The sequence below is a fragment of the Cygnus olor genome, chromosome 6 (genome assembly GCF_009769625.2).
Source record: "Cygnus olor isolate bCygOlo1 chromosome 6, bCygOlo1.pri.v2, whole genome shotgun sequence".
Lineage (NCBI taxonomy): Eukaryota > Metazoa > Chordata > Aves > Anseriformes > Anatidae > Cygnus > Cygnus olor.
In genome coordinates, this window is record NC_049174.1 from 38,811,063 (window position 1) to 38,837,582 (window position 26,520).

The following is a 26,520-nucleotide window of genomic DNA, read 5'->3' on the forward strand; positions in this document are numbered from 1 at the left end:
GAGGGAGGGGACGGGGAGGAGGCAGCGCGGGGGGCGGGCGGCGCGGGGCGGGACGGGGCCGGGGCCCCGCCGCCATCTCGGGGCGGGTCGGGTGCGCGGCTGCCCTTCGACGGCCCGTGTGAGGCGTCGAAGGGGAGCCGGGGGCCCGACAGCGCCGCTGCCACCGCCCCCCGAGCCCGGCCCCCGGCCCCGTTTGGGTGCTCCCGGGCCCCGCCTCAGCGCTGCCAGCCGGGCTCGGCACGGGCAGGGGAAGGCTGGCAGGGACGGGGGGACGCGCCCGTGTGGAAACCTGCCTGAAGTTAAAGAGCAGGAACGGCCTTTCTGTGGAGCTTTCTGTGCTCGCCTCGCCCCAGCTTGGCGGTGTATCGGGCGGTGCACCCGCACCCGGCTCTTCCCCAGCCTCTCTTGGGGTTGTCTGTGAGGGGCCCGCTGAGGAGCGCTGTATCTGGACTTAGCTGGGTAGGTAGTTCTCAGAGCTGACAGATTTATTACAAAAAAAAAATCATTTATGATGAACAGAAACGATCACGAACTGCCAGAAATCACCAGAGCTTTTGGTACAGTGTCTGGTGCAGGAACGAGAGCTGCCTCCCGGCCGGGCTCCCTGCTGCGCCCCGTCCCTACCGCAGGCCCTGGCAGACCGCAGAGGACCGCAGGCGCCCCGGACAAGTCCCGGCTACAAGTCCAGCACAGCCTCCTAAAGCTGCACCTGTGTGAACCAGCCCAGCCTCCATTGCGCTGCACCTAGCACTTCCAAGTATCGATCGGTGTGAGTTTGCATCAACTACCATTCATAAAGAATGCTGTAATTTCCAGGGCACGGGGGGATAAAAATAAATCAAGAGATGAAGCAACTTGTTTGAAGTCAAACAGGAAATCTGGAGAAGAAGTGGAAGCAGGACCTGGATTTCCTGCTTCCCACTCCTGTGCTTTAGCTACAAGTACATTACACCTCCCACTGAAACGAATGAGAAATGTGTGCATCTTTGAACTGATCCCACTTCTACTCCAGAAAGCTTTGAACACAGATCAGCTCCCTTGGAAAATAACTTTTTCTCAACCAACTGGGAAAGGGATCAAGAAAGCAAGCTGCCAAAAGCATCAAAGCACCACCATTTCTCCAACGTATGCGGTAGCAACTTTATTTATATTCAGAATTATGTTAGAGCTACCTTTTCCAGCCAGCTGCCATGACCTTTAAAGTTTGCAAAAACAATTAATGCACCCAGATACCAGATGTGTGAAATCAAGGCAGCAATAAGGCAAGCACCTACATAATAGGCTCAAATCATGCTCTGAAGGTTGATGCCCACTGGATCCATACAGAACAAGCACACCTCTGCTGAAAGCCCAAGGTACGACAGGGTGAACACATTTCTTTCTCTCACACTATAGACACAAACTGTAGATTTTAATTTTTTTTAAAGCCTGGATGAAATTAGGCAGCCTGGTTTCTTTATCAGAGATGAATGTGGGTCATGAATGCTGTAGTCTAAATTAGATTATTTTTAAATTCACCTTAATCATTAAATAGGTACTAGTAAGGATACTTTTAACATTATTCTTAGCGTGGCTATGTGGCTCACTTCCCAATTTAAGATACTGTCCAGAAAATTTACACACTCATCTCACTTCAGCGAGACATAGTCACGGTTGAGATGTGAAATGAAGAACAAAGTATTTGCCAGTAAATGTGTTGGCTTTGTAAGGTTCAGAGGTGTAGTTTAAAGTAACCTGAAATCAAGCCAGTAGGATCAGTGCCTCAAAAGGGTGCTGTAAATAAGTGGTGGAGTGCAGCGCGGTGCTGTGTGTCTAATAATGCCATCCTCAGGTGCAGCAGGCTCCTTGCACACATTGGTTTGGCATCCATTCACAGCCTCAGCAGAAGGCGTCTTTAAAGCACAAGGATTTATTCTTACTTTGAGCTAAGAATCCTTCTGGGTACTTTACCTCCTTGAAAACCTATAATAAGCCCTAAGCAATTATGGTTCATTCTTAGGATGTGCGATACACTGCTCTTAAAATTTCATTGTGTTTTCTATATGAACGCCTTATCATTTGTGGCAATTGTGTGCATTACCATTTTCTTTAAGGTTATTCTCCTCTGCTCCCCATAGTGGTTAACATACGTATTGGTTAGCAACCAGCATGCAGCAGCACTCTAACCTGCTGAGCCCAGCTTACAGACAACCAAAGGTAACGAGCAAGGGTTCCCGATTAGAGGAGCTCATCCAGCAGAGGTGAAATGCAGCACGGCTCTGAAATTAAGCTCGCCTCTTCCAGAGCACTGGCGCTGCTGGGAGCGCGTGGGAGCGCGATGAGCTGGAGGTAAGTGGGCGCAAGGCTGAGCGGGCTGGGGAAGGAGGAAGGTGAAGGCTGCAGCAGTGAAGTTCACGATTCACGCTGTGAGTGGCTCCTCATGCAGCTTTTGCCTTGTCTTTCTGGCAAGGATTTAACCTGAGTAGTAAACAGAAGACTCTTTGCCCGTGTTTGTTAAATAAACTTTGTTTTATTCACACAAGGCAATGCACACATATTGCAGACAGGAGGCCAAACGGATATTCCATTAAAACACATCCCCTCTTCTTAATACTGCAAACTCTTTAAGATAATTTTCTGTAAGAACTGTGACGCGTCTATTAACCAGTACATATTCACCTCAAACCCCAGGCAAAATAGAAGTAGAACCACAACCTGCATTCAAAATTCAGGCATGCTGTATGCTGGGGTCAGTTCGCTAGCTGGCAGACGTTACAATTCCAGTGGAGCCAGCAGAGAGATGAAAATCCAGAAGTGCTCAGACCCTGCCCCATTTACATTTCTTTTCCTTCATTTCTCATTTTCACTGATTCAAAACAGTTTCAGTCAGTTTCATGTAAAATTTAACTGGTAAGAGCCATAAATTCTAAAAAGTTATTAATTCGACAAATATATCACAGTGTTCAATGTAAGCAAGAGTAGTGCCTATTATGTCTTAGAAAAGATGCATAGATAAAAATAAGAAAAAACCCTTCCTATCAGAAAATAATTACTGTAAGAGATTGCAGCTACAGCCAGGTCCTGCTCGGCACTCCTTTCTAAAGGACAGCCTTCAAAAGAGTTACTGTTCCACAAGCCTATGGACATCAATGAACAAAAGCTAAATGAACACAGAACATTATTTTAAGGTCTACCTGTTACAGAAACAATTTTAATATTGTAATTTTTATACCAAATTTAATAGACAATGCATTTGTCACATCAAGGCCATATGAAATACCAACGAGTCTCAACACACACCTCTGAATGGTGGCATTACAGACATGAAATCATTGCTTTCAGTTGACTATAACTTAGATGTAATAGGTTGCCAATTCACACTAGAAGAAAATGTATCTAGCATCGATATTTTTAACATCCATGAAACAAATATTACAATAAAATTCTCATTATAAAGTTGCACAAACTTCTATGTTAACTATTAAGAGTTTATATGAAAAAGCAGAAGTTATCTACCCTTGATTCCTGTTATAAAACAGTAGGAATAAACCTAGTGTAGAAATCCGAAGTTAGATAAATCCTTTGGCAGCATGTTCAGTTACAATCAGGCCTTAAAAATAAATATGATAATGTATAGAAGTTTGAAGAGGAAAAACAGTTCCTATTAACACCAAAACCCTCTAAATACACTATTTTAATAATTAAATTATTTTACACTATCTACAAGTTGCATATCACAGAATTCAGAATATAAGAGATGACAATCACAAATCTGGCTTTTATATAAAATTTCAGGCTTTAACAGTATGCATATATGTAGTTGTGTAGAAAATCTCAGACAAATGAGTATATACATTATTTATATTCATAAAATAATTAAAACTAATCAAATCACATCTGTCTAGCCATCTCCGCTTAGGATACTCAATATTTCTGCTGGATCAAAGTTTTGAATCCAATAAAAATACCTACCTTTATCTCATTTACTAATAAACATGGAAAAATCTATATAAATGACAGCAAGGTCTAGTTTGATTATAAACCAGTTTGGAACGAAACAAACTCTTACAAAAAATCTCAAAACAATAAGAATTTTGAACAGCAGCATTGAAATTAATTATTCCTCTTAACACAAGGAAAAAGTTATTGGAATACTTCAGTATTGCAACGTGTTACTTGTACTAAACTACTTCAGAGGGAAGGATACAAAAAATTAAAGTCATTTCAAAAGGAAAGATGATCGATTCTTTCTAACCGCACAGATTTAAATAATGATTTAAAGAGCAGGTACTGAATCCCTTATTCCATAAGCACGAGGCTGCAATCGAATAAAGTCACGATACCAAGTAATTAAATAAAATGCAAAAGCAATGGAGGTGGCACTGAGTGAACGGTGGTTTTTATTACTCAGCAACAGTCTACAATCTGACAGTTCTCATTTGGTAGAAAAATTATACACCAAACATACTTATTTAGACATTTTTGGAGTTTCAGACATTTAACAAGATGTTTTATCAGTGATTTGCTTTCATTATTTTCCCAATCTAAAGATTATTACTCATCGTAAAATTGTTAAAATATGTATAAATACGACTATGCTAAACTGAGTAGGTAAACAGGAGAACTAAGTGATTTTTTCAGAGGCTGAAACCATAAAAGAAAAAACATTCCTGAAAGGTAACTCAGCTCAACTGTTCCTCCTTAAAGGAAAAAAAAAAAAGAACCTACTCATTAAAAAGTGCATCAGGGAAGAAATTCTTAAGATTTCTTGTCTTAGCCACCAAATGCTTCACTTCCACAGTCCCAAGACAATTCCTTTTCTAAGGACGTCTGATATTTTCAATATGCAGCCGTTCCTTGTATTAAATGAGGAGCACACTCACAAAGCACGCGTAGTCTGCCTATACGTGGGCTGTTAAATACACCTTTCCCAACTGGTTTAAGAGTTTCCCTCTGTAACCAGTGTTTATTTAGACATGTAAATGGCAGCAGCAAAAGGAAATCCTAGAGAGGCAAGAACCCCCTGGTCCCATAAAGATGATTCCTGTTCCACTTGCCTCCCCAATGGAAATGGAACAAAGGTGGATTCTCAGTCTTAAGCTTCAAACATTCTTGAGCCCCTCCTTTACCATACAGAACTACAGTTCTCCTTCACTTCTACATACAACAGAAAAAGGAAAAGAAAATACATTCTGTACAAGACCCTGGCTCAGCACCTCATATCCGGAGTACCCACAGTCTGCTGGGAGCATCCCTTGCATGTACCACCTCTGCCAAAAGCAAGTTCAAGCAACCCCCCGCAATTTCTTTCACGAGAAACACATCAGAGTTCTCTGTAGTTTCCCAAAATCTAATAGGCAGCACTGCAAAAACATCATTCCTCATACTTCTGTAGGTACATGGTCCTCTCCGTCACAGTATCAAATCATTTTCTCCTCCAGCTCTCATCTGATTAACTCGTGCAGCTGTTCCAATTATCTAGTGCACACCGTGTCATAAAGCTCACGACAGCAGCACAGAGAGAAGGAGGTGTCTAAATCAGCAGAGATTTTCTGAAGCTACTTGGATAGAAAGATTACAGTGAGACACCAGAAGAGACAATGTGTAATGAGAGCAACGCATACCGCTGAGTATGCGTCCTCAAGTTTCCAGAAACACATTGAAAAGAAAATTATTTTTGGCCAATCTTTTTACTTATTTTCAGACTCATAAACGGCGTTTCTTGAAACCACTGAACTAAGGGCTCAAAGTAATCTGAAATTATTTTAAACCGTTACCTAATCTAGTTCAAACTACCTTTAAGCAAACGATTAACGACCGGTTCTGATGTGTATTTTTACTCAGCATCACCCTAATGCACTAAGTTGGGTTACTTAAAAAGGAAAATGCATTTTGATATCTGTGACAGGTATTAATAAAAAATCATTAGCTTCAGCAAACTGTATTCATTATTTCAGAAATATGAGCCTGGTTTGTTTTTAAAGGAGGGGCTGTTGGTGGTAGTTTGTTTGTTGCTGCAGAACGGAATGAGCAGGAACTGCCATGGGATAACCTGGTCCTTGGGGCAAGCTGGACGCGTTGTTCTGGTAGGCTGACATATCCACCGATACTCCCATCTGCTGCTGGCTGTAGGCAGCTGTGCTGGCAGCTGATGGAAGACCAGCATTCTGGTTCACGTACGTCTGGTTCAGCACAGAATCTGGTCCTGGGCTGTAACGAAACAAACCAAACCAAATCTAACTCTGACAAGTTCACTGACAATTTCTCTGATAAGCAGATTTGCAAGTGAGAATTTTGCCTAGCCCAAAAGCAATCTGTGTACCTTCGAAGTGGTTAAACAGCATTACACGTCACTGTAAATACCTCATGGAGATACAGCCTCTAGGCAAAGCAGTAAGATTACCATCAGGAATAGGGTGACGTAAGAGTTTGCCGAAATGATACCTTAAATAGGCAGCTTGAGCAGGCTGAGTTGCTCCAGAAGAATTTATATTTTGAGGCAGAGACCTCAGCTGCCCCATCTGATCAGGTCCTAGGCCATAACCTGGGGAAATGGTGACTTGGTGAACACCTTGGATCATGTAGTTTCCACTAGGTGGCTGTACAGGATATGACTGTTAATTAAAAAAAAAAAGCATACCTTTTATTTTCAATTAAGCAGCAGCAAATGTGGCACAGAACACAATTACAATAAACAAATACATATCAGGATTCCAAGGCTCAATGAACATCAATTTTCCAGCAACGTTCTAAAACCAACACACGCAACTTAGCTCCTAACACATGACTTGTGAATAGGCATCCTTTATTGCCATCAGCAGGCACCTTTTTCAAAAATGCCCTGCTAACAAGGTCTGTCCTTACTGTCTGGACGATCCTTTTGTATCACGTACAAGACCTTTGCCCCTCCCAGAAGCCTTGTTTCTTTTTCTGTAATCTCCCTTGACTTTACCATGTTCAGTCCTCACACGTTTTGATGCACAAACACGGTTGAGCGGGATGAGTACCATACAAAATTTGTTATTTAATACACTCTGGGAATAAAAACAGAGGAATATTCTAAGAGTATAACATAAGAGGAAATAAAAAAACCTTTAGTTTCTGGCATCTCTGATTTAAGATAACGCAAGTTCTCACTCAAAATTCAGATAGAGCAGGTGGTATAACATGCTTATGGAAGTCTGTACTGCTCATTGCTTTTGGACTTGGGATAGTTCAGGGACACTGAAGGAACGGACAGTTTTGTGTCAAGTAACTGTGCTAGGCCCAGCACGAGTAGCATTATCTCACATTTTCACTGCTGGAAGCATGTATCTTGAAAGAAATAGTAAACTCCTGTTGCCTTTTGGCTCATGTTACTTCTTAACCTCCAAATATACTGAATTTTTCATCATTACCAGAAGTTAAGGACATAGAATTACTTTAACTGACAGATTTTCAGATCTAGCAGTTGCTATGGCAACTATTCTTTATTCTTTTCCCACTGAACAATTGGCATTAAAGTAAAATTCACTTGAAGTAAAAACACTCATTCTATGCTTTCTTTAAAAAAGGATCTTTAAAATCCCTCTCCCCTCTATTTTTGTTTTCTTAGGACACCAATATGGCACACAAGAGATACTGTAAATCAGTTTGGAGCAACTACACCCACTAATACAATACCTTTTTTTTCCCCCTTGGAAAAAAAGGGCTAAAACCAGATGAAGGTTTCTATACTTAGCAAAAGTGCACTGGGCTCATGATTAATGCACTAATATTCAAGTTCACTCACATCCCTGCTATTAGATAAGAAGGTAACATTTTACTTTAAGACTGAGAACATGACTCATCGCAAGAATATCCACCAAGCTGCTGAAACACACAATTCTCACTAGGAAAAAAAAAAATCACAGAAAGAATCTTAAGTATTTTCAATAAATCATCTTTACGTTAAAGTGAGCAAAATTAACATCTATAGCTTACTGTATGAGCAGGTAACTGCAAATTAAAGTACTCTGTTCTAGTGTGTAAGTGATATCTTATTCTAAAGGCTATAGAAAGTCACCAGGCAATGTCAGATTGTTCGTAGGCTAGCAAGAAAGCCTACGCTTCATTTTTGGTGTCATCTTTTTAAATAGAAATCTATATTAGGAAAGTCTCTATTTCCAGAAGAGGGTACTGACCTGCACTGAAACACCAGAAGATGTAGGTGGGTATTGTGCGGGATGGTGGAGTTTTGAGTAGGCTGAATACATCGGCGTTTCATTCATCAGTTTGTTATAGAGCTCCAAAGCTTCCAGAACTTTCACATTCAATTCAGATAATTCTGAATGTTTTCTGTTTCAGAACAAACGTATGCAAAACACTAAGTTGCTCTAACATCTAGTGTTAGATGGTAAAAAAGGAAAGTACTTCATTAAACAGGTTTGAGCATGCATGAAAAAAAATCTTGAAAGATAGATGGCTGATTTCTTGCACATCTATATCATAAAACGGTCAGAATCCACTCCGTTCCTTCCACCAGTGAAGGAGAGCCAAAGTGGTGAACCACCATCCTTCCCTAGCTGTAATAAAGCAGGGAACTCCACGACGTTAATCGATTTTTCCTTTCACCATTAAATATCCCTGAGTCTGAGGGGAAAGGGGTAATGATGCTGTTGAACAGATTTTCCTGTCGTGGAGGGCAGTGAGCATCAGAATGAGGATGTCAAGTTCCAGACAGATAGACCAGCCCACAATCAAGTGCTAATACAAATTACACCAAGTAACTTATGCAGTATGCTTAGGAGAACAGCAACAAAACCTGAAGTACAGAAGTCCTGGTGTGGGTAGTAAATGTTAAAAAGTAAAAGCAGAATGGTCTAATTTTTTCTTGCAAGATTTTCTACCTTGGGAGATGAAGGAGAAAATTAAAATAAAAAATTAACACAATTTGAAGTATCAGTAAATCACGCAGAAGCTACATTCTGACTCACCTATCTATCTCTTCTAGTTTTTCGTCTATCATTGGACCCATTTGTTGGCAAATATCTGTAACGACAAAAGAGTCAAAGTAGTTAACGTACTTCACAACTGAATTTTAAATCCAGCCAAAATATACTTTAAGTACACTAAGCATACAAAATTGGACAGTGTCCCTAGTTATCAGGCGTGTCCAATTCCTCCAAACCAGAGAAGAAAAACACTCTGGATATTCTGCTTTGTCATCCTCTCTTCACTTTCCCTCCACAAACAGAAGACTACTGATGAAAACTACAGAAAATTCTGCATTTCTGCTTCCACCTCCAAGGTTTATGGGGTTCTCACCTTTTACTGGAATACTGCCTATGAATCTATCTAGGCCTCCTGTACTGAAGATATTCCCTTGTTTTCCACTTTTTCCATTCTAGAAAACTTTTTCTCCCCCCCCAAAGTACACTCAATTGTTCTTGCACACCTTGAACTACCCAGCTCTTAAGTGAGCTGAACTTCCCCTCCCCTCTTAGCAAGCAGTACTTTGGAAAAATTTTGACCTACAATTAATTGCTTATTTCATGTAGAGTTTTGATAGGTAGGTATTTCTTGCAAAAATCAGGCAGAGTATACTAGCTAGAAGCTAAGCAAATTGCTCTGTTAAACAGGGATTTAGCTTGAAAACTGTTAGAAAACAGAGTTATACTTATATCCCCATGCTCCCTTTGTGAAATAAATTATTCTACAGCACACTGACAGTAGATACCCTGGTTTCTCTGAGCTTAACATAAATACAAAAGAATTACCAGCTTAATCGATGGAAAAGAATTGTGAGAAGAAATACAAGAATTAGCAAACTTAGTGCTCAAAGTACCTTCTGAGTCTAGAAGGTCTGGAGAATCAAGCTTTAGATCTGTAGGATCTATACTCTGAAGTACCTGCAGTGTTTTATCCATCTTGTCCTGAAAGGTGGAAGATAAGGTCAACAAAAGCTATTTCTGAAGCATGGCAGAGACTGTTTTAATTTTAGAATTAAAAAAGGTCTTTACATAAAAAAAAAGTTCTCTTAACTGGCAGCATCAAAACAATGTCTTAATCACTTAAAAATATCAGTACTTTTGTACATTGAAAGTGACTGCATACCTCGTCTATATATACAGGCTCAGGTTCTGCTTTCTTAATTTCATCTGTAGTATCCTCAGGAACACAATTTTTATCCACAGTTGCTGCAAGAACAAACAGTAGTTTCTTTCCTGTGGCTGCGTTACTATGTTAACTTAAAGTACACATTTTAATTGCTTAGCATCAAATCTTTAAATGAGATAGAAATTTGAGTAAGTACATCAAGCAGTGATGCACCTAGCTGCTGGAGAAGTATTACGTTACTCTCTAGGAATTACGGCAAAATGAACTGAATTACTGCAACAGGGAGAAGGTAACAACTTACAATCAAAATGTATCGTTAAAGTGAGCTACAGCAGTGGTATATGCTTGCTTGCTTGAAATAACGTCAGGATTTCTCCCTCAATTCTTTTCTTGGGCTGATTTCAGGAAATTATTTTGCTGATGGGCTAATTAGTACTTCCACCATAAGGCTGCCTTTCTAAAAATAATGTGTCAGCTTTTTAGCAGCTAACTTACCTGCCTCAGGTTCAACATTTAAGTCAGAAGTCACAAAATTAGACGGAAACAATCCCACTCCTCTATGATTTTCACCTTTCCACCAATTGGCGTCGCTGGGGAAATAAAGCCGTGTTACAAAACCCTGAACATCAACTCTAAGCATCAGCAACATTCTGCGCTTTTGACTGAAAACCTGTGATATCCGAGACACTATTTCCCTAGGTGCCCAGTAACAGAGGTAAAGGAGAATGTCTGTACAGATTAGCAGCCCAGCAGCAAAGCCAAAAGCAGGAGCTGGGGAGGAGAGAGGGCGGGCTCGGGGGAAGTAAAACCATTTAGCAGCAATCACTGCAAGCTTAAAGCACAACTCCTCAGTTCTTCAGAGTGATTAGATGATAGCCCATTATAGCTTCACCTAGAAGTTTACAAGAAGTACACAAGTGGGGACTAACATTAGAAATATAATTAATCTGTCACAGCCTGTTAAATTAGAGCAGCGTTAGTAGGTTCTGCTTCTTAGCTATCATTGGAGCAACAGCCACAAGAGTGACAATAACTACCTGAAGCACTTTTCTTCAGTTTTATTCCTAGCAAACGTGACGCTTGACAGCCAGAGATTCAACAATTTCTGGTATCAGCTAGAGTTCGGTACTGCAATCTGCGTAACTATTCTTATGACGTTATAACCAATTAACATTTTAAAAGCTACAAATTGGACGTCCACCACAGAACGGTTATCTAATGAAATACACAGAGGTCCCTCTGCACCAAAACCGCCCTGAGGTCACAAACGGCAGCGATAACTGGGCCAGTGGCATGCAGTCAGTTCGGCTGGGCAGAGGCTACTTTCTCCTTGCCACTGGTATTTTATTTATTTATTTATTTATTTTTATTATATAAAGCAGCAAGCCAAGCTTAACCAGGATGCTGTCCATCAGAATCACAGCATGCTGCTTCTCCATTGAACCTCAGCAGGCAAAGCAGGACAGCTGCACAGGAAAACTTCAGAGAGAAAAGGCAGCTTCCTTTGATTACAGCCACAGAAGGGCTCCAGCAGCATCACAGTGTTGCGGGGGAGGTTCTTTTAAAGAAATGGCCAATCACTGGAGAAATATATGAACTGGGGAAGAAGGGCAAGGATGGCCTCAAAGAAATGTTAGATATAATTTTTTCAAGGGTTAAAACAATTTGGGGTACGGAACAAATAGCAGAAGACAAAGGGATTTGGGGAAGGCCAGGGTGACAATACATGTGCTTGTGGAAAAGAAAGCCCTGGGGGGAAAAAACTGCTAACGACAAAACAGTTGTGGAATAAAGGCACCTTCATCTGAGCATGTTATACCTGTCATCCAAAACAAAAATAATTTCTCCACTTTTAAAGGTGAGCTCATTGTCCTCGACAGCTTCAAAGTCATAGAGAGCTCGCACCTTCCTTGAGTTCTGACTGGTTTGCTGAATTTCTGCAGATGGGTACAAGGATTTGGTTTCCATTTGTTGCTGTTTCTGCTCTTGCAATGACAATTCAATAGCTACAGTTAGGAGAGGAAAATAAAACAGGTAAGTCTGTATATTTTATCCCTGTATACAAAGGCAGTTTGCTTTCCTAATCAAAAGAAATATTTTAATAATATAAACACGGTCTTTATGTTTAATATTTTTTTCTCCAAACTATGAGCCATTTATTACATTTCAACAGCTTTACTCTGCCCTACAACAGAACGAGAAGGTAAGGCATTAAAATGTTTCATAACTTGCGCATGATTAACATAAACTTTAATTCCCAACCTGCTGTGCCCTCACGTTCAGTTCTTGCAGCAGAAGAGGGTACAGCTTATTTCTATGCATTTTAACAAAACGCTCCAGAGCACAAGCCTAACCCAAGGCTGTGACTAGTAATTTACCTTTAGCTATATCTTCATCTTCTTTGTTTTTACTTAATGATGAACCATTCTTAGCAGCATTTGTGGTAGCCTGCAAATGTGTTAACAATAGAGTAAGTTCATGGTACAACGGAAGAAGAAAGCTCTATAATTATATACTTAAAAAATTAGTAATAAGCTGTTCCTGATTAGTTGCCTTATCAGAAGGTTTCATTACCGACCCAAGATGATGATCTAGATGAAAAAATTTACTGTTGTCCGGAATCTCATCCATGTTTTATTTTGTTTTCAGCGGCAAACAAAGTAAAATAAATAATGAGATCTCGTTTATTTAAAAGATGCCATTTAAATACTTACTCGTTATCATTATTTAAATGAGTTCTGTTTGAATGACTACTCTTTTTGCCTTTGCCCTCCATACCTCCCCTCAAAAGGGAAGGAAAGCTCTTTGGAGTCCTACATTTGTGAAGACCCAAGTTATTAAGCTGCAGCTGGACTTGCTAAAAAGTGGGATTTTTCTCCGTGTCACACCAGAAGACACCCTCAATCTCTGTTGTTGGGAGTGCGGAAACAAAAAGCGAACGTTAGGAGCTGCTGACTTGACTAACTGAGTCTCCACAACAGCACAGAGAAATCATTCCTAGAGTTTTCACTCCAACACGGAAGTCATCCTGCAGGAATGAAGAACCTAGTTTCAGACACTGCGGTTATCAATGGTCCTAGAAAACAATTCTGTACAAGTATACCAGAAACTAACAAACCTCAGTGTTACTGTTTGCAGGGAAGTGTGTGAGGTAAAGACAAAGATATAACTTCATATGTATTAGTAGGAAAGAAAGCACAACTGGTTGCAGCTCTCTTTATCTTCCATGTTTCTACCGTATGTTTTAATGCTCATCCTAGATTCAGAGGTGAAAACGTCTTTGCAGAGAAAGGAAAGATTGTAAAAGTATTAAAAACAACTCTGTTTAATACAGAGAAAAGTAAACTTCACGTAAGGGAAACTCAACAGAAGTGACAGTTCTAATTTTCAGGATTGATCTTCGCCTAACTCACACTGAACATAATATTTAGAAGCATCGATAATAAAGCGCAGAAAATAAGAAAACCTGTCACCATATCTGGCAGCTAGATGATCAGGCACAATACACCAGCAGAAGGAAAACACAGAAAGCAAGTGAGGTTAGGGACTGGAGCACCCACCACTGCAGAGCCAGGACAACTCCTGACACGGACAGAAAACTGAAACAGGAAATGAGGATTTAGAAGAGGAAAGCACAGCACAGAACAGATCATCTTCAAAGATGTCTCAGTTCCAGATACTGCCCTTTGTTTCATGAGGCTCTGTGAAGAAAAAAAAAGGATGTGTGCTCCAAGTCAGCAATTAGAACCATGAAACACCAAGTACAAAGTGTGGGTGTAGGATTGCTTAGAGTTAAGGCAGCGACAGCTCGACAGAGCTCTAAAAAAATGATCTGAAGAAAGACAGATCTAAAACGAAACAACTCATGAGGACATCATGAAATAGCTATTAGTCTGTTCTTATTTTTCTTTGGAAGGCAAGGAAATAAAAAAAGCGGAATGAAATGAACCTCGGTATCGGGAGGCAACCAAACCAGAACAAGGATCCTACTCTCCTCTGACCAAAAGCACCTAAGATCTCTTGCGGACAGCTTTTCATTTTGTTCACTGCCAGAGGGCTAACAGGAGCAGAAGTACGAAGTATTCCTAACCAGCTTTTACCTGTGATCCAGCGGCAGGAAAAGTTACACCTTCTTCTTTTAAAGATTTAATTGTTGCGGATATTAAGCTGCACTGTGGGTCCTTCTGAAATTCTTCTGACCACTCCACCATTAGACTTTTCAGCTTCTCAGATACTTTTGGATGAGCCTAGAAGACAAAATTGCACAGAAAGGTATAATTCCACCTCAAAGTGAGCAGAAAGAGTTGTAAAACTTTGTTACCAAAGCCTTTTTTTTTTTTTTTAAATAAATACCCTAATAATCAATTCATTGCATTCAATAAGACAATAAGAAAATTTTGAGAACAGAACCTAGCATACACGACCTTTTATACATTGATTCAGATATTACAGACAGCGTGTTTAGCCTCTGGAGCATCCTCCTTCAACCCTTACAGCAATCCTCTGAGGCAAATTCTCTTGCACAGCCAAAACTTGGAGTTTACAGGCAGTTCACCTACACATACTGCTGTAATTTTAGTGGAGTCAATTTTAAGTGGTTAAGGAAAAAGACTGACAAACTTTTCAATTTTTCAAATGTTAGCCATGCTTCCACCTCAATAGTTTGGAGATTCAGGCTGCCTACCTCTACGCCTTTCTCTGTCCTCTACCCTCATCTAAATGATTTAGAGCTACTCTAAATCCAGGCAGGACCACTGATTTTGTGCAACACTGCAAATTTTACCTGCTAACAACCTCATGCCAAGAGATAAACCACCTGAGAAAAGCGAGTCAGACTCACGCATCACCCTACTACATGGCTAAAGGACACACTTCTGAGCATACCTCAGAAGCACACCTCAAACTTGAGCTGCTGTTAATCTTCTAATAGCCTTAGAAAAAACATTGGAGCAAAAAGAGCAACACTTCATGACAGCAGCTAACGTACATGATTGTCATGCCAATGTTACAAGGGTAAAACGTGGACTAAGCATTTCAGACTCCATCCACTTTCTGGTTTTCCTTCCAATTAACAAAAAGATTACCATTTGAACCCAAAGCATCCAAACTAACACCAGGATACCTGCTGGTGAGTGAGGGTTCTGGGGCTGGTGGGCTCACCTCTACCTGCTTCAACCTGCCTTGTACAGATGAAAGCGTGGGACTGCACAAACGCGGTGCGCGGCCACGATTTCCCATTTGAGTGTCCTTCAGACCACAACGCAAGCCTGTGGCTCGCCCACAAACAAGCTGAACAGTAAGAACATTGACGAGTTTGGGCTCAAGCATGCATTTAATTGAAATAAACCACGTAACCCAGTAGGTTCATTATCAGCACAAAGGTATTTGTTACACTTGTCTGAACTGATTTTCTTTCAGAGAAAAGGAGGAAGCACAATTTTACAGGCCCTCTGAGGATTCTTTCTCCAAATGGGCAAGGGACAGGGGAAAACACAAGTACTTCCCAACAACAAAATAATTTATGCTCCAGCAGGCGATTCTTCAGTGGGATTAGAGGTTTGTTTTTACATCCACAAGCACTGTCAGACCATGAAGGTCAATGTTCTATTTCAGAATGGACCATGGCTAATGAGAATAAAGTGGAGGACTTCAAGACCTATTTTTCCACAGAAAGCAAGAAACAGAAGAGCCATGAACTCATTTTGCTTCCCAGCGATTTTATTAGTTTCCTTAATTGCTTTGCTCAACCTCTGATGATTCCAGGCCTCCCATATATTTGAAGACTATCTTCTTTAGTCATTTTTGTCTCCAACTGGAGCAGTAATTATGGTAAAGCAGGTTCTGCTTACTCAGTTCTTTACATCTAGATTTAGATCCCATCAGCTGCTTGACCCCAACCATTTAGGTCTTCCTTTCTTGGTTAACTCCTCATCCGGTGTTCTGAGAATCTCTAGAAACTAAAGTTGTCTGAAGCCTTCCTCCTTTTCCTTGTAAATATGCAATTTAACTTTCTCACTGTTTTCCTTTTGCACTTCAGCTTATGAATTTCATTAAAGCCAAATAAAAACTCTTTTCAGGGAAAGCTGCCTTCACTACTATCAAATTAATTTGGCTTAGGAAGAGTCACAGATTATAATTAAAATTGCTCATGTAATTTTGTTACAATTTGGGGCAGGTAGTAAATGAAAATACACAAATTTCAGGGATAAGACAAACAGCCAGCAGTATCTGCAACTGCACCAAAACTAGAAAATTTTATTAGCTAGCATATTAACGAGAGCATTACTTTTGCCAGTTCTTTGCTACGATGAGAGAAAGCAAAGAAATCACCAAAATAATTCTCCCCCCCAAAGTTATTTTATTAATTAATATTTATTAATAATTACCTTGTTTATTATACCTCGAGCTTCACTAGCAAAATCACGAGAACACACTTCTAAGTGAAATATTTTTCCACAGTTTGATACACAGGCTCCTAAAAGCTGACAACAGAAATACAATGGTGAAGATGTATGACAACAATAATCCAAAATAAAAGCATGCATAGAAAAAGTTCACCCTTTGTCCAGCACGCACTCTCCCACTACTACTGCAGATGCACAGAAAGGTATTAATTGATCAGTACACACTTCATAGCGCCATAACCTAAGGGAATGGAAAGGTTTTGGAAAACAGGGACAGTTTACTCACTGTAAGTGCTTGCAAAGCCACATGGGGAACTTTATGATTTACTCTCTTCATGATGGCTTTAAGGCAATCCTTTGCTCTACAAAAGGAACACAAAGTATTAGCGATAGATGTGACTGACCTAATTTGCAGAATGAATGAAACCAGCTACTCGAGTTTGGTAAGCAAGCAAAACCGTCTCTATTTTAAGAAATGTAAATGGAACCTAACCTAAACTTTTCCCAGAGCAAGCCTGAAAAAAATATTTAACGACTTGCTCGTTCTTAAACGTGCTGAATTGGAGCAGACTCCATTTTTATGCTGGCATTTTGTATTAGTTTCCATAGTACTGCTGACAGGTCACAAAGAGAGCATTTGCTACTACGTTGACAAAATAGATTTGAAATAGACAATGAAAGAAATGTCTTTTCATTTATAAAAAGATAACTCTGCAGCAGCAGTGACTGAATGGCTATTTAATTGGCTCCTGGAAAGGCTCTTTATAGATTTAATTTTAAAAACATTCACAGCTTGTTAGCTCTTGGATCCCATTTTCAAGACACTTGAACGTTAACACAAAGGAAACTTAAGTTTTTACAATCCCTTTTTCCCCAGAAGGAGAGGATTTAAAATAGTCCCCTCTACAGATGTTTTCCAGCATTAGAGATTTTTAAAAAGGACTCAAAGAATATTCTACACTTTTTTCCCTTGAGGACTGAAGATTCCCAGATTGAACAGATTCACCATTCTTCCCTGTGGGACAGGACATAATTAATACAAAAAGAACTTTCTCAGTGTAGTACCTTTAAATATTACAAATAAATGATAAAAAATTAAGATCACTTGAGAATTCAAGTATGTACCAGCTCAAGTTGACTACAGAATTTGAAACATTTTATTGCTCAAAAAGATTACCTTAAAAATGAGCAGATACTTTTGACAATTGTAAGATCACTGAATTACCACTTACGTTTCTATATTACCACTTAGGCTAAACTAATCCAAATCAAGGTGGGCATTGACCTCAGTTTTTTCCCCTTTTCTCCTATATCAGTCCCATCCTTTCTAATCAACAAACAGATAAATTCCTCATCATAAATAGCAAACTGTCCTAACTAGATTTTTTTTCCAAAGAAACTAGTTCACCGTTTCCTATTGACATAGCTCCTTCTCAAAAGGAACGCAAGATCATTAAATACAAATAACTTGGTCTACTGTGCAAAACCTCATAACATTGGGATGCATTCAACGTCTCCCAATTGCTCTACTGGAAATCTGGTTGGAATATTTCTTTTAAAGAATTTTAAAGCCAACTGCACACGTCTGTAGAGCTTACAGAAGCATCAGATCAGTAGCATTTCCTGCATGTCTGACTACAATGAGCATTTTGAGATGTGTTTCTTCTGAAACAGTATTCCACTTCACAGGAAGATGAAGTTACACGTCGTGATGCTGAGACACAGCTTACCCATTAGGAGTACTGCCAACTTTGTCACATATATCCATGATAAGACCCCAGTCCTCGCTGGTGTTATATTCATTTGTAGCCTTTTCTGTAAAGAAAACCAAGACTGATTAAGCATAAAAATACCCTATTAAATTCAGATTCTAGTGAGCAAATACCTTCACAGCCATACAAAAAAGGGATCTCCCCATATAAAATGCTGAGAGGCAGCGTCTTCCAGAGGGCTAATTCCTCCTGTTTTATGAAGCATTCTGCATGTATTTTCATATGGGAAGACCAGCACGGGACTAACAGATGCATTAAGTGTTTTAAAGATCCAAAAAGTGAAACAACTTTAAGTGTAATGCTGTAAATAATGAAAAACCTGCTTCTGTACACTTTGCTTGCTTACTCCAAGTTTAGGCCATAACCCTAAGTTAGAGTTTACTCGAGGCCTTCCAATCTTTGCATTCAGGATACATTTCACACGGAAATTAAATTTTCTGTGTGAAATATATCATAGTTTACATAATATATAATATATATTATGATTATATATATATATGTATGATATATTATATATATCATATATAATTTCCTTTTTATTTCCAAGGAGAATAAACAAATTCTTTCAGACCTCTAAGGGAGAACCACCTCCTCCCTCAATAAACTTCTTACAACACTCCTCTACTAGATTTTTTCAAGAAACCTGAACGTCACAAGCGTAGAGAAATGAAAGCGACACGGAAGGATTACTGAAGGTCCTGAAAGCGGCCAACAAAAACCCAAACTGCTTTATGTAAAGAACGTATCCCTACTTCACACTCTCAGCGTCCCATTCGATGTTAGCAGACAAGGGGTAATGCCATTTATTTGTGCCTCCCCTTTGACTTTTTGCTAGAACCACGTTATTTTAATGCCATGTTATTTTAATGCCATATGTAAATATGACAGCTCTATTAAAACAACTCATAAGAGCAATATTTTATGCATCACATCTGCCACCTTACGATTTGATTTTAACACGCCACTTTAGTATTTTGACTAAGCTCAAAGGCAAGAGCTTTCAGATTTTTACGCCCCGTAAATGGTAATTCCATCAGAACGCACTCCATAAACGATCCTGGCAATATCATAATTACTACTTCTACAGCATTCTGAGTAAGAGAAGTCACTAAGTCCCTTAGTGACCGAGCACTTTAAAGGCTATTTAGCAGATTAAAGCAGCACAAATGGTCACTAACTATTAACACGATGGCGCTCTGCGACAGCTGCTGGTCCGAAATGACACGGCCTGCTGACAGCAGCACTACCCCGAATAAATGCATTTTCGGGTGTGCAGCTAAGCATCTTCTCCGATAACCAGCTCCACCGCTCAGTTCTGCAGCCAGGAGCTGCAACAAACACCCCCTGGCAGCAGGGCGGCCTCCACAAAGAAAACTCGAGCGCAACGGAGCCCCCAGAACCTTCCATTACAGATGTAAAAGCAGACCAAGGAGGGGGAATGGAAGCTGGCAATTTTGGCCACACGTTATCTTCACGGGTTGGAATTACTCTTCAAGGGAAGCAAATGCTGCTTGAAAGCATGTTCCTACAGCACAAAGCTCCTTAAAATACTTCCCCAGAAAAGACGTAAGCGTTGGATTTTCTTTTGAGTGCATCAATATCTTTAGGACACTAAAACTAAACTAATTGCTTGTTCTCGAAAATAAAGGAGGGCCTGCAATTCTGAACTGCCTAACATGCCATTTAGTTTTAAAAAAGCAAAACAAAGAACCCCTGTATGCAGGGCATTGCCTGGGTATGTGAACTGCAAGTACTGAACCAGCACAAAGGAGACACCGGGAACAGCATAACGCAACGCTCGCTGCACACAGCTTCAGCCTGCTGTTTGCTGTGACGGCCCACCAGCTGAAGTTGCGTTTTTAAAAGCATCACCTTGCACGCCTCCATCCCCGGGGTGCAAATCCTGCCATCAGAACCTGCCAGCCAAATTAATCCGTCTCATCCAGTGACAGCAGCAGCAGCTGTGCCCTCAAAACCAGCACCAATGCCTACACAACAGGCCGGGCACATCCCGCTGCCTTGTGGCACCCCCAGCTGAAAGCTGTTTCTGCTCTGAACCCCCGAGCGTCCGCTACAGACACCTCTTTGTCCACGAGCAAAAAGACAACGGTGAACACCAAGAGGCGGTGGCAGGTCAAGAGAAAGGCATGGAAGCTGAGAAAACACAAGGTTGTGTTTCACGCCCGAGTCTTTGGAGCCTCAAAACACCACAGACAGCAGCGACCAGCTCTGCACCTTGTTTTTTCCAGTCCCAGCAATGCCCCCTGACTCGGGAGGATGCAAACTCACCTGAGACGCAGGAGCGCTTTGACACAGGCGGGCACAGCTAGCAAAGCAAGCCTGCAGACGGGCACCGCCACGTGTCTGAGCGGTACCAAAACCCCAAACCCAGGCCGCTACACTTCCCTCTTCCTTCGCTCCCTTCCCTTTCCCTCCACTACACTCCTTTTAAAATGGAAAAGGAATCAAATAAGGTAACTAACTTCTGGAGAGGTTCTTTAAAAAGGACTTAATCGCATCCATAAAATGCACCTAAGATGCTCTGACAGACACACCTGTTGGGTTTGCAACAGCCACCTCTTCTGAGACAGCGCAGCGAAGAACTGGGCTGAAACAGACGCGTGGGCACGGACAGGTAGGACACGCAGAGCACTTTGGCTGCTTACAGGCCAGTCAGAGTGCAAGCCTGTAAGCTGCGGGCGCGGCGTAAACACTTCTCGCATGCACTTGTGAGCACACAGCTGCGTGCCAAACGCAGGTCCCTCCTGCCGGACCCACGCACGCCGTTCCACGGAGAGACGCGGTCCCGCTGGCAGCGAGGAGGCTGCCCTACAGCAATCTCGTACAGCTTCTGACGTTTCCTTCCTTGCCAGCGTGACGGATTAACAGCGTCTGCCTTCTTGCTTAACACGAGCTCCAGCTGAAGAATCATCTTGAAGAGTAACTACTCTGCAGATGCCGAGATGGGGACCTTGATCACAGGAAACGGATGTGGGAAGATGCCTTTTCCAAGGTTCCTTCAGTGCTAAGAGAATACAAACCTGAAAAACCTAACAGCTTGTGCTCCGTAGCTCTCCAGCCGATGAAGGAACACCAGGCTTGAGCTTAGTTTTACAGGAGCGGTGGTAAAAGTGCAATGCGTTTATTTGCGTTGCTGCTCGGAATATTTTCAAAACAATGAAAAACTGCAACACAATTAATCACTCTGAACTGGATCGGTTCCCCGATCCGATCTGATCTGCCACGCAGCTGCGGGAAAAACCGTGCCAATGCAAGAGAGGAGAGTGCGAAGATGAGCAGCTGGGGAGGGGAGGGGACGGGAGCCCTTCGCTGGTACTGCTGCCAAAGGAAGGACTGCTTGTCAAGGTGCTGCCTTGAAACACGGCCTGCGGCTCTCGTAGGAAAGACGGTAACGCCTCACCAACGCCCTGCTGCCGCACACCGTGCCAGGGCCCTCCCGGTGCCCAGGGCACCCGGACGGGGAGCTGACCGTCCCGCCTTCCAGCCTCATCACACCGGCTCTCCTCCCCTTTATTCCCCAAGCAGGGGGACGGGTAACACACAAAAACAAGGGTCCAGCACGGGGACCCATCAGGAAAAGTCCCTGCCGGGGGAAGCAGCGTGCCGCTGGTGCCTACCCGGGGCACTTCTCACCGTTCCGCAGACCTCTTGCTGGTGAATTTAGCTGGAGCTCCGCGTCCCGCTGCACGCACAGCGCCTCGCGCCGACGGGGAAATCGGCAACGCTGGCCGCTGACAGCTCGCCCTCGCTGCTGCCCGGCGCGCAGCCTTCGAACGTGCGCGGCGTTTTGTTATTCTGTCCTGAGCTCCCTCGAGCAAAGCTTGCCGACAATGCCAAACAACACGTCAGCTAAGAAAATAAGTACTCAAATGCAACGATTTTTTTCCCCCCGCGTCAATTTTTACACTAGAAACAGAGAAAACCAAGCAGTCACACGGGGACTTGGCGCAAGGAGCCTTCCAGCTTGATGTGACATTAGTTAAGGCCTGATCACTGAAACGACAACCTTCTAGAGGCTGATTTGCCTCCAAAACACACGTGAAATAAAAAATTGTAGGCGCAGTCAATCTTGTATTTGGAGTTTGACGTAGCACCACTCTAAGTTTGTGAAAGCAGAGCCAGTCTAACAAAAGTGAAAGGTTAAAAACCGGAGGCCCGCTCCTGACTGCTGGCTTTCAGAAGAGAAACCAGAACCACACAAACAATTTCTGGAAACCCAAAACGTAACCCTACACCTTCTGTTGTTCACCTTGCCTTCGCATACCCAGACCAGAGAAGAGGCAAAGAAGTCGCCTAGCTTTGACGTAATGAGCGATTGTGAAGATGATCCCTGTGCTCATGAGACTTGCACTTCCAGTAACGCTGCACGGTCCACTTGGTCCTCGCTGCACGGCAGCCCTGCTCGTAACGACCCGGGTAATTAACTGAATGACCCTGGGTAATTAGCTGCTCAACCCCACGGAGGAGTGGGGGAACCCCTCGGGCTGAAAACGCCCCTCAGGACCACCGCGCCCCACTGCTGCCCCAGCTCTGCCCCGGGCAGCCCTGCCCGTGCCTGCCTGCCCTCCGCCCGGCCAGATTCTTCCCCAACACCCCACCTAAGGCTCCCCTGGCACCGCACCACTCTTCTCCCCTCCCTCACGTCCCCTTGCAAAGAACTGGACTGGCCAAAGGGAGCACTGAGAGACCTTTTTGCAGGGAAAACCCAGTCCAGCGAGCAGGCTTCCCGGGATACTCTTCCTCAAAAAGCTGCCCTGACATTTTGTTTCGAGTCAATTGGCCAACGGCCCGAAAAGTAAACAACTCCCAATGTCGGTCTGAAAGCTACAAAACCCTGCAAGTTCTCGATAATCACGTCTTGCACCAAACAAACAAACATGGAGTTGCAGATTCAGAGGCCAGGAAGCTGAGTCACTCAAACAAAGGTAAAGTCCGAGGGCTTGAGAAGATTTAAAGAAGTGAAAGAGAGAAAGATCCAAGCACCAACGACACCAAAACCCGCAACCAGCTTGTCCTCAAACATCTGCAAGGCCTTACACCAAGCGCTGAAGCAAGAATTATCACTGCGAAATGGAAGGGGAGGTGACGAGTTCTAGCAGAAGGCAGGCGGTGTTCCCGGGAGGACACCTTCCAGGGGTTAATTCAAGCACCAGCTGCTCCTCAGACGCAGAGAGGTATTTCAGAGGAAGCCACGTGCGAGTTATTAGCCACAGTTCCTGGCTCGCTCCACACCGTGAGGAAGGCGAGCTGGGACGTACAGCACTCCCAGGGCGGGGAGCGTTTACTTCCTGAGTGCCTCGAGAATCGCTCGGGAAAGCAACGCCGCAAACCCTGGCTGACACTGACCGCGGGAGGAAGGGTCACAAGGACGCCAGCGGAAGGCTGGGAGGCGTCTCCAGTGAGAGGGAGGACCAGAGCATCGTGTAAGGAGAAACGTAAAGCAATCAGGGCTGGATTAGACAGCCAAAGGTGACAGTTAGTAGGACAGAACGCAAACTCAGAGTCAATTACAGATCCTCCTAGAAGCAGGAGCTCGGCGGCTGGGAACGAGAGGAGAACGACAAGCACACGCAGTTCTGGCACAGGAGGACACGGGCCGCCAAGGTAAAGCAGCACAGAGAGGCAGGTACAGCACCACAACCAAACGCCCCAGGCAAACGCTCCAGCAAGGGCCAAGGAAACAAGATCACCAAGTCACCAGCAACCCGTGACCCCGCGGGCAGGTCTGGGAGTCATTCAAGCTACACAAAGACTTCCTGCTCCCTTGGTCGTGCTCACAATCCCACGACAGCAGGCTAGCTGCTCGCCAGCTGAGGCGGCGCAGACTTGTCCTCTGCTGGAGGAAGAGCTGCTTGAGAGACGAAGGCTATGAGACAGCGAGGGTTGTGCTGGAGAACAGCACGTGCGAACGAACGACCTACGAAGAGCATTAGGCAGGAAATGAAATCGCTTCTAACCCCGTAAAGAACTCAGGCACTGGGCTAGCCTCTTAACAAGAGAAACAGCTGAAGGAAAGCAAACTCCTCTGAAACCGTCCCAGAGGTTAACCCCGCGGGACCGCAGCTACAGGCGAGGCAGCAGCCAGGAGCTGAGACTGCAGGCAGCCCTGCCGAAAGGCAGGCGCGCACGTTTCGGACCACGAAAACAAAACCAGCTGTGGCAGAGCGAGGGAGCGCTTATCTACGCTTTCCAAAGGTGCCCTGAGAAAACCGCAGCACGAAACGTATGGGCTGAGGAGATAGCTGCATCGACCCGACTTGTCGCTGCCCCCAGCAGCGGGGCCCTGCTCTTCCCTGGGACCTTTTCAGGGGAGCCCTGCCCCTCGCTTTCACCAGCGCTTTGCAGCCCTTGACGATTTTAAACTGCCGAATTTCCAAACTCATCTCCTTCACAGGTGATCCAACGCGTCGGCCAAATAGCTCTGTGAAATAAGTTTTGTGCCAAAACGCGCGAGTTAAAGCAGCTCAGTGGGGAATTCAAACGATCTGGGTGGAGGAGAACACGGGAGAGGAGCTCTCCTTCCCTGCGGCACCAGGACGTCGGCTGGGCTCACCTACGTGCTTGGTGCGTACCTTATTTCTTAAGCAAAAAGAAGAAAAAACAGTAACATAAAAGAGTTAAATCCTGACAGAAGCAGTATGTGCAAGCAGTTATGCCTGGTAGGTATACAGCAAAGTTTAAGAAAGCACAAGCGCACAGACTGCCACCCTTGCAACACTACCGAAAAATATATTGCTATAAAAATATAGCATATAAAACAATACTCCCGAAGCATTTGGGTTTGGCAACGAACACTGCACGCAGCTGCGACAGTCCCAGGCCAAAAACCTTCACTCGCGCAGGCAGAGGTGAAAGCTAACCCCGGACACCCGCGGAGACTCCGCGAGGCACCCGAAACAACCCGACTGCGCGCGGCTGGCCCGGCGAGTTGCTGCGTTCATTGCAATCGCGGCTCGACGCTGCGGTCCCCCAGGGGCTTGGGGGGGGAAGGCAGGCAGGGTACTCGGTGTCCAAACTGCGAAGGCTCCCTGGGATCGTGGCAGGCTTGCGGCGAGCAAGAGAGGGGCGCCGAGGGGCGCCGCCCCCAGCCCTTCCCACCCGTACGCACCGCGGCCTTGCCAGAAACCCCGCGAACGCACAATTCCTCTTAACCTACAGCTCCAGCCCGACGGAAGGCGCAAACCTGACCCTCGTAGGCAGCTTTTTAACGTCCTTTTTCGGCGCCCTAAGCCAAAACTGGCGCTTTTTTTTTGTTTTGTTTTTTTTTTTTTGGAGAAAACCAGACGACAACCCGCAGCTGAGGCGAGGAAGCAGCGGCCGGGGCAGGCGCGCCCAGCGGGGCCGAGGCAGCGCCCTCGGCCTGCCCGCGGCCCCCTCGGCCCGGCACGGCCCGGCACGGCCCGGGCCCCGCCGCCAGGCCTCGCTCCGCCGCGGGGCTGCGGCCGCGCGTCCCCCGCCCCCCCCTCACCCTCCCGGGCGCTCTCTCACCCACGTCCTGCTCGAAGGGGTTGGCGGCGAACAGCGGCATGGCGGCGGCAGCGCCCCCCGCCCCCCGGCCCGGCCCCGCTCCTCCGCCGCCAGCACCGGGCAGCGCCCGCCCCGCCGCAAGGCCCCCGCGGCCGCCCGCGCCGCGCCTGAGGGCGGCACTGCGGCAGCGGGCAGGCGTTCGCCGGGGCAGCCCGGCGGCACGGGGGCCTCGCGGCGGCGCTGTGCGGAGGGCGCGCCCCTCGAGCCGCAGGCCACGCCCCCCGTTCCACAGGCCACGCCCTCGCCCCACCGGCCTCGCCCCCTCTATCAACGGGCCGCGCCCCCCCGCTGCTGGTGTGACGTCACGGGCGGGCGCCATCTTGTGGCGGTGCGGGGCCGGGCGGTGTCGCTGCCCCGCCGCCATGTTGGCTGCCCCCCCCCCGGGGCACGGTTACCGGGCCCTAACTTATCCCCTCCGCTGCGGGGCGCGCGGTTAAAGCTTCTGTAAAAGCACGAAGGCCAAAGCCGAGGGGCTCGAAGTGCTGCACGGGGCCTGGGCTGGCCTGGCCGGGCGGCCTCTGAGGCCCCCCAGAGCCCCCTGGTGTTGCGCCCCGTGAGGGGCTCACCCACGGGGAGCACCCCCTGGCGTGACCGTGAGGGAATAAGTAACGATTACATACTGTAATTTAAAGGAATTGTGAGGGAATAATTAAAGGTTATACACTAGGAACCGAGTTTCACCTGAAGAATATACCAGAGTATACCCATATCCCTTCAGGAGGGGAGGCAGCGCCGGCACC

The 26,520-nt window shown here is 44.5% G+C and overlaps 1 protein-coding gene and 1 long non-coding RNA gene across 3 annotated transcripts; one reads left to right on the forward strand and one right to left on the reverse strand.

Moving 5' to 3' along the window:
* Positions 1–59: 59 nt before the first annotated feature.
* LOC121072089 lies at positions 60–5,640 on the forward strand. Its single transcript, XR_005820991.1, has 2 exons — positions 60–1,355; positions 2,118–5,640. It is a non-coding gene; the product is annotated as an uncharacterized LOC121072089 (long non-coding RNA).
* On the reverse strand, positions 2,490–26,520 carry STAM2 (signal transducing adaptor molecule 2). Of its 2 annotated transcripts, none has more exons than XM_040561322.1 (14): positions 26,475–26,520; positions 18,191–18,275; positions 16,747–16,822; positions 16,443–16,538; positions 14,157–14,303; positions 12,435–12,504; positions 11,876–12,062; positions 10,552–10,646; positions 10,054–10,136; positions 9,785–9,872; positions 8,934–8,988; positions 8,142–8,295; positions 6,424–6,593; positions 2,490–6,189 (listed from the first exon to the last, which is right to left on the reverse strand). In XM_040561322.1, exons 2-14 carry the CDS (start codon positions 18,226–18,228, stop codon positions 5,958–5,960), a joined length of 1,491 nt encoding a protein of 496 aa, XP_040417256.1. In that variant the 5' UTR covers positions 18,229–18,275; positions 26,475–26,520; the 3' UTR covers positions 2,490–5,957. The 2 variants fall into 2 exon arrangements, with proteins under 2 accessions (XP_040417256.1, XP_040417255.1); XM_040561321.1 differs by lacking the exon at positions 26,475–26,520 and adding an exon at positions 25,742–25,862.